This window comes from Poromitra crassiceps (genome assembly GCF_964638095.1).
Source record: "Poromitra crassiceps genome assembly, chromosome: 14".
Classification (NCBI taxonomy): Eukaryota; Metazoa; Chordata; class Actinopteri; order Beryciformes; family Melamphaidae; genus Poromitra; species Poromitra crassiceps.
Genome location: NC_139633.1, coordinates 32043911 through 32055429, shown reverse-complemented (window position 1 = coordinate 32055429; position 11519 = coordinate 32043911). Strand labels below are relative to the sequence as shown.

Below are 11519 nucleotides of genomic sequence, written 5' to 3'. Positions count from 1 at the left end.
TTCCCCAGTTGAAACGTTGTAGACCTATTACGGTCAATCCGGCACGATGACGTGAACATAAAGCTCCCCTCTGTGCCCTCCACCATCCATCCCTCCCTCCCTCCCTCCCTCCCTCTCTCCCTCCCTCCCTCGCTCCCTCCCTCCCTCGCTCCCTCCCTCCCGGTGTGTCCTGTCTGTCCTGTCCGGAGAGTGATGAAGCCTCCCCGGCATTAATGTGCGGAATTCCCCCTTGAACAAGGACGACGCCTATAGTGGAGAGATCCGGGGCGCAAGGTGAAGCTATAAATACCCAGGCAGGCAGGCAGGCAGGCAGGATGGCAGTGTGCAGCGGAGAATGCTTTTATACTGAGCTGATCTAAATACGCTTTCACCGGCTGCTCGCTTCCCGGTGTGAAGATCTCTTTATTGGACAGTCGGCATAGAGAGAATAGGCAGCCCATGTGCGAACAATGAGCCGATTGAAAAATGTATTCTGCCCAGTCAAAATAGGACCTCTTCTACTATACACGTTTAAAACATTTGAATGTCTATAGTTTGTAGGCTATAATAGCCTATATTATAGGCGGATCATATTCTGAAGTAGTCTAGGTAACCGTTACCATAGAGGCTATGCTATGTGAAATGCAATTTTTTTTTCGCAGGAGGTAACCAGCTTCCCACAGGGCTCACGGCTCAGACAGCGTTATCTACTGTAATCTACTGTGATCGGACAGCCTATAGTCTCAAACGGGCCCATATAGCCGGTAGAGTAGCCAATGTGAAAGGCATTTTTGTCTATGTGATATCATCGCGGTGCGTAATTGCTGCGTAAATGCGGTTGGCGCTGTAAAACGCGGTATTGGTTGCATTCCTCTGTAGCGCGTCGTCTGTGCCAGCCTGTTTCTTCCTGTATCCATTTGGACACGAGGTTAATTCAGACAGACAGACAGACGGACGGACGGACGGACAGACAGACAGACAGACAGACAGACAGACGCAGTGAGCAGCGGCACACCGCGCAGTGCAGCCTGGCCGTGAGAGGGAGGGATGTCCTCTGTCATCTCAGCAGCGGCACAGCCTGGCAGTCACACGGTGTGAAGGCAGAGGAGATCGCGGCACCATGGCGCTCAACATCCCCGGGGTCACGGTGATGGTGTTCTTCTACCTGCTGGTGCTCGGAACCGGCATCTGGGCCTCCTTCAAGTCCAAACGGGAAGCCAAGAAGGTCCAGGGGCATAAGACCGAGATGGAGATGGCTCTGCTGGGGAACCGCGGCATCAACCTGGTGGTGGGGATCTTCACCATGACCGGTGAGCGCACACCAAATAGCCCACATTAAAAAAAAGTAGACATTTTCCCTTCTATTTGTTTCATAGATTTCATAAACATTTTTTTATTCAACAGTATTTATGCTATTTTAACAGTTTCTCCATTTGTCCTTGTTTTGCCTAGGCTACTGTAAAAAAAAAACTATTTGTTTTAAGAGCAATTAGTTTAGTCTTAAAATAGTGTTTTCTTACATTTAATCTGATAAATGTAGTTACAGGCAGTTTCACCTGTAGGCCTAGAAGATGTTCTTTCTGGAAACAGTGATATATTTATAAATCATATCAAATTGACTGGATTGAGCACATTTCATATCGCAGTGTAACTCGCTTTGAAACCAGTTCAGGGTCACGAGAAAGACAAACAATTGACTCGAGTTTTTCCCCCGTCTGTAGGCTATTACAATAGTCTGGAGCTGGCAGCAGTAGTGAACAGCCTGCCAGGTTACAGTCTGACAAAGAACACGTGTTGTGTTCCCTGATTGCCCCGCAAGGCATTGTGGGCATCGGAGTCTTTATTGTCACAGCACAGCAGAAGTTCAAATTACTGCAGTGCATTTTCTTCAGATTTGAGAACGAATCCACGTGGTTTGGGCGATACGCGATAGATATCTTTAAAAAAATGACGTTTCTGATCAAGTTCAAAGTGAATTGATTACTTTCTCGTGATTTTACAGTCAGTTGAACATTATGTGCAAATGTCAAGATTTTTTTTTATGGTTATTAATTTGGCCATTAGCCAATCCTAAAGATTTTTTGCAGACTAAGTTAAAGTACGCCCAATGAATGCACTTCCTGAATGTCATGTCAGCTTGACCTGGTCCATGAGAAGGTAAAAAAAAAAATCTAAAATTTATAACAACTGCACTCCCGAGAAACACAATAGGTAGCACTGACACTGTGGTAACTTAATAACAGAAACGAGATAACCAGCATCTTAGAGGGACACAAGAGCAGGAGAAGTACCGTTTAAAGAGTCTAAACCTTATTAAGATAAAACACTTGCTCTAAATAAGGCAGATCATGTCAGCAGTTTCATGCACGTTAATCCTTTAAGCAAGTTCATGTGCACTGTCTGGAAGGAAGTGAAATTACCTCACACGGCACATTTCTTCACTGGCTTCCAGAAAAAATGAGATTCGTAAACGTCCATGCTGGACAAAAATGACAGCATGGACAAGAATCAGCTGGAGAAACAGTTGAAAAATAGGAACTGGGTTTGAAATCAGCTTAGCCTACAAAATATTAGGGAACCGTGTTGGGGGGTAACTCATTACAAAAGTAACATATTACAGGTAATATATTACTTTGAGCAGTAACTCAGTAATATAACTTATTTTTTACCAATAGTATTTCAGTAATATTATACCAGTTACTTTGTCAAGTAACACAAGTTACAAATTGAGTTGCTTTTTTTTCATCAAAGCACATATTTAAATAAAGATACAATAATTTCCTAATTAAATTGTGTGGTTTTTATGCAAATAACCACTACAGGTGACAATAACGAAGGAAAAGCATAACATTAAGAATGTTGGACGTTTTACACTGACTTCAACAGACACTAATATTGTAAAGTAACGTATTACTTTCAAATGAGAGTAACTAGTAATATGTTGTATATTACACTTTGAAAGTAACTTGCCAGAACACTGTTAGGGAACAACTGCCATCCCCTTTTTGACTTATTCAAAGGAGCTTCAGTCATGGAGCGGAGATGGAGATGAGGGATACAGGTTTGCACAGCAGGGCACATTTAAAATATGCCAGTGGCTGTTAAGAGATTTTGCTTCACTCACCAGCTCAAAACAAAAACAAAGCAATGGTCATTCTATTGAGTTGGTAAAAACATTCACCAGACATTTGGCCGGTGGACACAAAAAGCTAATGTACCCTGCCCTGCTCACACATGCACTTCATGGTCTATTAATGGCAGCCGACCTGGATCTACACGGGTTATTGTTTGGCTGGTTCCAGCGCTCTGAGAACAAGAGCGCAGCACAGCAGTGTCCGGACACGCGGAATGAAAGTGGATGTTTTACAGTCGCGTGGTGGAATTGTATTACATTTACAGTCAACTCCTAATGAAATTTTATTTCTTATTAAATTTATAGCAGACACAGGCCGGGTGCTATCGCGCTATCGTGTTACAAGCAGGTGCAAGTTTGGCCCGAGCGAGAGCCAGCCTTCCTACTACTCAATCCCCCATCTGTCTCTCTCTGTGTGTGCGTGTGCGTGTGTGTGTGTATATGTGTGTGCGTGTGTGTGTATACGTGTGTGTGTCTTTTACAGCTACATGGGTTGGAGGTGGCTTCATCGTGGGCACGGCAGAGGCAGTGTACAACCCCTCAATGGGCCTAATCTGGGCTGTCATGCCAGTGGCAGCCACCATGTGCTTCGTCATTGGTGAGCTTCTCTTTAAACTAATCCTCATAGTGACGCTGGCAGCTGAATGAAAGCCCTGATAGTCCTGTGTGGCCAGAATAAAACGTCGGCCCCTTTTACGTTTCTACAATCCACGCATACGATCAGGTTTCTGAAGCAAAAGTACACTACATGGCGGCGTATCGCGTTTCTAGATATGTTTACATCAGCGTTATGGAGTCTGCAGTGGCGAGTCAGGGTGCTGTGGGCGTGGCCCGGGGTGGATAGCCGTGTTCGATCCCCGGTCATGGTCGCAGCGTTCCCGAAGTTCCTCCCGTGAGTCATGTTTTTAACGTTTTCTCATTAAAAAACTTTGGCCTTACACAGCAGATTACACCTGCTCTAAACATCAGCCTATCATAACACAGCAGATTACACCTGCTCTAGTCATCAGCCTATCAGAACACAACAGATTACACCTGCTCTAAATATCAGCCTATCATAACACAGCAGATTACACCTGCTCTAGTCATCAGCCTATCAGAACACAACAGATTACACCTGCTCTAAATATCAGCCTATCATAACACAGCAGATTACACCTGCTCTAGTCATCAGCCTATCATAACACAGCAGTTTATTACCCTTGCGCTAGTCATCAGCCTATCAGAATACCTTGAACTTGTTGAAGCAAAAGATACCCACCAATGACATGGAGGGAGAAATCAGTGGTATGTTTGATTTTTCAGTTGCAAATGAGTATTGTATCCGTTTCAGATTTTTAGTATTGACTTTTATCGATACTATCGATACTTTTGACAACCCTAGTTTCATTCCTGGCTCCATTTGGGTGCCGTATTTTCCTTATTCCATGTGGAAAACTGGCCAAAACGTAGACGATGGGACGTCATGTCCAGATCTTTCCAGCAGCTTTTGGAGTTTGTCGGGATGAGATGATCTGCTAATCGCACGATGACCATTTGATTCGCCATACGGAGTTCAGGAGTTTGTTGATTTGTTGATTTAAAAGGATCCCCAGTAGCTGCCGCCTAGACGACAGCTAGTCTTCCCGGGGTCCAAGACTAAATGTACATTTATTACATGACATGCAATAGTTAAAATCCAAAAACACATAGTAAAAGAAAAGAAGACAGAAAAAAACTAAAACAAATCTAAGCTAAGACAAACATTAGCGTGGTCAGCTAGCTATCTAGCTTGCCGGTATGACAGAAAATAACACCTAGTTATACGACAATCAGTACTAAAAACAAAAACAAATCCTGAATCTAAAAGTGTTGTGATAGCATAGTTATTAGTGTGAGTGTAAATGAGCTCTGAGCGTCCTTTTAAAACAAGCTGTCCCTTTAACCCATTGATACCTGATGCAGCATTTGTGTGTGTATCCCTTTAAGACCCTAAGTCTTAAAGGGATACGCACACAAATGAGGGATATACATGCAAATGCTGCATCAGGTATCAATGGGTTAATGGAACAAATGTTGTGTGGTAGATAATTCCAAGTGGCTATGGACCTGTATATGATGGTTTTCTTCATGTAGTTGGTTTTTGGTCTAGGTAAAGTCATCTGACCACCACGCGCCCATCTGGTAGAGTGTGTGTGAACCTCTGAACTATAAATTATGTTATTGAGTAAACAAATGAGAAATAAATTATGTTGAGTTGACAACAGCGTCTGACTGTGCAGAATTCTGTATGTTTCTGGACTTCTGAGGCACAAATCTTTCTAGCAGTGGCATTATAACAATTTAGAAATGTGTCACGATTCATTTGTCTACTACGCCATGATACACATTGCCACATTTTTGTGTTGCAAGTAACATATTGACTTGAAATACACTTAAATATTTCTATATATTGAATTTCAGTATGTGATGCCAGCGATCTCAAACATCAACAGTAAGCGTCAGGTTTTGGGGTCAGTCCGTCAGAAGCATTTTGCGCCGACATAGAGGAGGCATAATAGAGCCTCAATAGACCAGAATGCAAAGCGGCCACAGCTGACATGGTTGCAGGTCTGTTGTCGGAAACATGTGAAACACAACACCGGCCATCCACTTCCTTGTAACTTGAACGACTGGGCACGGCACCTTGTTCTCCTTCAGCTCGTTTCACTGGAAGAACTGAACTGTCCTATTCTTCAGTCCACGTACAAATACATACAATATATACAAATACATACAATTTATACAAATACATACAACACAGAGATAAGAACTTAACTGCCCTATTGTTGTTCAGTCCACATACAATATACACAATATATACAATATATACAAATACATACAACACAGAGAGAAGAACTTAACTGCCCTATTGTTCAGTCCACATACAAATACGTAGAAATACATACAATATATACAAATACATACAATATATACAAATACGTACAATATATACAAATACATACAACACAGAGAGAAGAACTTAACTGTCCTATTGTTCAGTCCACATACAAATACATACAATATATACAAATACATACAACACAGAGAGAAGAACTGAACTGTCCTATTGTTCAGTCCACATACAAATACATACAATATATACAAATACATACAACACAGAGAGAAGAACTGAACTGTCCTATTGTTCAGTCCACATACAAATACATACAATATATACAAATACATACAACACAGAGAGAATAACTTAACTGTCCTATTGTTCTGTCCACATACAAATACATACAACACAGAGAGAATAACTTAACTGTCCTATTGTTCTGTCCACATACAAATACATACAAATACATACAACACAGAGAGAAGAACAGTCTGAGAGTATCACAGCACTGAACATCATAGCCTGATGCTGCAGAACAGCACTGAACACCACAGACTGGTGCTACAGAACAGCACTGAACACCACAGACTGGTGCTACAGAACAGCACTGAACACCACAGACTGGTGCTACAGAACAGTGTGACTGAACACCACAGACTGGTGCTACAGAACAGCACTGAACACCACAGACTGGTGCTACAGAACAGCACTGAACACCACAGACTGGTGCTACAGAACAGCACTGAACACCACAGACTGGTGCTACAGAACAGCACTGAACACCACAGACTGGTGCTACAGAACAGCACTGAACACCACAGACTGGTGCTACAGAACAGTGTGACTGAACTGGGTTTTGTAACATGGGGTTAGTTGTAACAGCAGCATGTCTACCAGTCAGGGATAAGCTAGAGTCATATGATCACTATGACGAAGCAAGTTTATATTTTTGTGAACACTGATACCATTGAAGATAAAATGATAGACCTTCTATGTATAGTCTTTCAACTGAAATGTAATGCATTTCATCCATGCTAATCTCAAACCACCATTCTATAGAACAGCTATACAATGGCTGACAGGGGTGGGTGTAGTGATAATACATAACACTGTTGAAAAAAGTGTTACTGTGACTTATGACAGTTATGTGATGGAACAACCTCAATTATGTTTTAATATACTTATAAGTTTAATTAACTGAGATTTCAGTTATTTTCTTTTTTTAAAAAGACGGCCCATATTTGCAGGTGCAGTTAAGAGATGTTAAAATGGGTTCCCTCCCCTGTTACAACTTACCCCAGCTAGTGTTACAACCCTCCCCTGTTACAACTGACCCCAGCTAGTGTTACAACCTTACCCTGTTACAACTGACCCCAGCTAGTCTTACAACCTTACCCTGTTACAACTTACCCCAGCTAGTGTTACAACCCTCCCCTGTTACAACTGACCCCAGCTAGTGTTACAACCTTACCCTGTTACAACTTACCCCAGCTAGTGTTACAACCCTCCCCTGTTACAACTTACCCCAGCTAGTGTTACAACCCTCCCCTGTTACAACTGACCCCAGCTAGTGTTACAACCTTACCCTGTTACAACTTACCCCAGTTAGTGTTACAACCCTCCCCTGTTACAACTTACCCCAGCTAGTGTTACAACCCTCCCCTGTTACAACTGACCCCAGCTAGTGTTACAACCTTACCCTGTTACAACTGACCCCAGCTAGTGTTACAACCCTCCCCTGTTACAACTTACCCCAGCTAGTGTTACAACCCTCCCCTGTTACAACTGACCCCAGCTAGTGTTACAACCTTACCCTGTTACAACTTACCCCAGTTAGTGTTACAACCTTACCCTGTTACAACTTACCCCAGTTAGTGTTACAACCTTACCCTGTTACAACTTACCCCAGTTAGTGTTACAACCCTCCCTTGTTACAACTTACCCCAGTTAGTGTTACAACCTTACCCTGTTACAACTTACCCCAGTTAGTGTTACAACCTTACCCTGTTACAACTTACCCCAGCTAGTGTTACAACCCTCCCCTCACCCAAGCTGTATATATATTTTATTCTGTGGCCCAACAGGTCAATTAGCTCTCCAAACTAAAATGAGTGAAAGTGTTGGTTAATTAATGTGATATGAAGGCATCAAACATGCGTTTTAGGCAGTGTAGGGAATTAAAAAAATATTTTGTGGGAGACTTTTGCCCCCGCTGTCTAAAAACTGGGGGCATGCACAATTGTGGGCGCACTTTAAAAAATAGTAATTTGTGCACAGAGTTGCTAAAGCGTAGTGTGAACAACACATCAGGCAACCAGCTTGCAGGTGCTGAGTGTGTGATAGACAGGTGCCGAGTGTGTGATAGACAGGTGCCGAGTGTGTGTTAGACAGGTGCTGAGTGTGTGTTAGACAGGTGCTGAGTGTGTGTTAGACAGGTGCTGAGTGTGTGTTAGACAGGTGCTGAGTGTGTGTTAGACAGGTGCTGAGTGTGTGTTAGACAGGTGCCGAGTGTGTGTTAGACAGGTGCCGAGTGTGTGTTAGACAGGTGCCGAGTGTGTGTTAGACAGGTGCCGAGTGTGTGTTAGACAGGTGCCGAGTGTGTGTTAGACAGGTGGTGAGTGTGTGTTAGACAGGTGCTGAGTGTGTGTTAGACAGGTGCTGAGTGTGTGTTAGACAGGTGGTGAGTGTGTGTTAGACAGGTGCCGAGTGTGTGATAGACAGGTGCCGAGTGTGTGTTAGACAGGTGCCGAGTGTGTGTTAGACAGGTGGTGAGTGTGTGTTAGACAGGTGCTGAGTGTGTGTTAGACAGGTGCCGAGTGTGTGTTAGACAGGTGGTGAGTGTGTGTTAGACAGGTGCTGAGTGTGTGTTAGACAGGTGCCAAGTGTGTGTTAGACAGGTGCCGAGTGTGTGTTAGACAGGTGCTGAGTGTGTGTTAGACAGGTGCCGAGTGTGTGTTAGACAGGTGGTGAGTGTGTGTTAGACAGGTGGTGAGTGTGTGTTAGACAGGTGCTGAGTGTGTGTTAGACAGGTGGTGAGTGTGTGTTAGACAGGTGCTGAGTGTGTGTTAGACAGGTGCCGAGTGTGTGTTAGACAGGTGCCAAGTGTGTGTTAGACAGGTGGTGAGTGTGTGTTAGACAGGTGCCGAGTGTGTGATAGACAGGTGCCGAGTGTGTGTTAGACAGGTGCCAAGTGTGTGTTAGACAGGTGGTGAGTGTGTGTTAGACAGGTGCTGAGTGTGTGTTAGACAGGTGCTGAGTGTGTGTTAGACAGGTGCCGAGTGTGTGTTAGACAGGTGCTGAGTGTGTGTTAGACAGGTGCCGAGTGTGTGTTAGACAGGCGCTGAGTGTGTGTTAGACAGGTGAGTGTGTGTTAGACAGGTGAGTGTGTGTTAGACAGGTGCTGAGTGTGTGTTAGACAGGTGCTGAGTGTGTGTTAGACAGGTGCTGAGTGTGTGTTAGACAGGTGCCGAGTGTGTGTTAGACAGGTGCCGAGTGTGTGTTAGACAGGTGCCGAGTGTGTGTTAGACAGGTGCTGAGTGTGTGATAGACAGGTGCCGAGTGTGTGTTAGACAGGTGCCGAGTGTGTGATAGACAGGTGCCGAGTGTGTGTTAGACAGGCGCTGAGTGTGTGTTAGACAGGTGCTGAGTGTGTGTTAGACAGGTGGTGAGTGTGTGTTAGACAGGTGCCGAGTGTGTGATAGACAGGTGCCGAGTGTGTGTTAGACAGGTGCCGAGTGTGTGTTAGACAGGTGCCGAGTGTGTGTTAGACAGCTGCTGAGTGTGTGATAGACAGGTGCCGAGTGTGTGTTAGACAGGTGCCGAGTGTGTGTTAGACAGGTGCCGAGTGTGTGTTAGACAGGTGCCGAGTGTGTGTTAGACAGGTGCTGAGTGTGTGATAGACAGGTGCCGAGTGTGTGTTAGACAGGTGCCGAGTGTGTGATAGACAGGTGCCGAGTGTGTGATAGACAGGCGCTGAGTGTGTGTTAGACAGGTGCTGAGTGTGTGTTAGACAGGTGGTGAGTGTGTGTTAGACAGGTGCCGAGTGTGTGATAGACAGGTGCCGAGTGTGTGTTAGACAGGTGCCGAGTGTGTGTTAGACAGGTGCCGAGTGTGTGTTAGACAGGCGCTGAGTGTGTGATAGACAGGTGCCGAGTGTGTGTTAGACAGGTGCCGAGTGTGTGTTAGACAGGTGCCGAGTGTGTGTTAGACAGGTGCCGAGTGTGTGTTAGACAGGTGCCGAGTGTGTGTTAGACAGGTGCCGAGTGTGTGTTAGACAGGTGCCGAGTGTGTGATAGACAGGTGCCGAGTGTGTGTTAGACAGGTGCCGAGTGTGTGTTAGACAGGTGCTGAGTGTGTGTTAGACAGGTGCCGAGTGTGTGTTAGACAGGTGCCGAGTGTGTGTTAGACAGGTGCCGAGTGTGTGTTAGACACGGAAATGTAAAATAGATCAACTGAATGAAAATAAAATGATCAAAATCTTGGGGGCAATTTCTTGCCCCCGGATCATAGTTTTTAAGGGCATTCTAAGATTTATTTGGTCTCTTTAAATTCCTAATTTCCTACACTGGTTTATTTAGACTGAACCATTTTCTCTTGATCTCAGTTGTTATCCGCCCAGTTTTCTCCGCGCCATTAAACTGTATATGTGATGCCTGCGTTGTCTACCCGGACGTTATTATAAACTATTGGCTGATTGGCTCTGTAGGGTGTAAACTATTGGCTGGTTGGCTCTGTAGTAGGGCTGTGAATCTTCACTGGCCTCACGATTCGATTCGATGCATCACTTTTTTCCACAATACACAATTTATTTTTTCTCACTTTCTTTTTTCTCGCCGTGGGGCTACTTTTAAAATAAAAGTGCATTTGGAATTGCATTGTATTATGTTCCATAATTAAAATAAACAACTGCATGTACTTCCATTATATTTTATTTGATTATATATATATATATATATATATATATATATATATTTTTTTTTTATAATAGTTTTTTGACATTTGTGAATCGTGCACGTCCGCATCGCGATGCATCTTATAATCGATTATTTTTGACACCCCTACTCTGTAGGGTGTAAACTATTGGCTGATTGGCTCTGTACGGTGTAAACTATTGGCTGATTGGCTCTGTAGGGTGTAAACTATTGGCTGATTGGCTCTGTAGGGTAGCAGAATGTTGCTTGCTTGCCTCGCATGCAGAGCAGATTAGCAGCGAGCGAAAGGCTGCATTCCAGTTTCACAGGAGGACAAATCACATGAGGAAAAAGGATTTATCCCTGAACACTTAACACTGTGCTGAATGGACGCTGGCATGAGTGTGCTATTTCCACATGCATGAGAAGAGGCGAGAGTCCCTCGCTACAGCCTCTCCTCATAACGGAACAGACTATGACCTGGCTCCTATTTTCATTGCGGTGTTCAAATGTATAGTTTACCGCAATGATTGCAACTCTGTTATTAGACTGTTGTGAAGACAGCTGGAGAATTAGACTGTTAGTTTGCCTGCTTGTCCAACAAACACAATGTGCTTCAAAATATGTAAATAAATAC

The 11519-nt window shown here is 44.0% G+C and overlaps 1 protein-coding gene across 1 annotated transcript in view; it reads left to right on the top strand.

The window, feature by feature from the left end:
• Positions 1 to 1099: 1099 nt before the first annotated feature.
• Positions 1100 to 11519, top strand: part of LOC310789152 (high-affinity choline transporter 1-like) — a gene marked incomplete at both ends in the record, with an annotated part of 44568 nt that continues 34148 nt past the window's right edge. Inside the window, 2 exons of the mRNA XM_083650741.1 lie at positions 1100 to 1289; positions 3597 to 3710. Of these exons, the coding sequence (XP_083506867.1) occupies positions 1100 to 1289; positions 3597 to 3710 (304 nt within the window). The remainder of the gene's footprint in view (positions 1290 to 3596; positions 3711 to 11519) is intronic.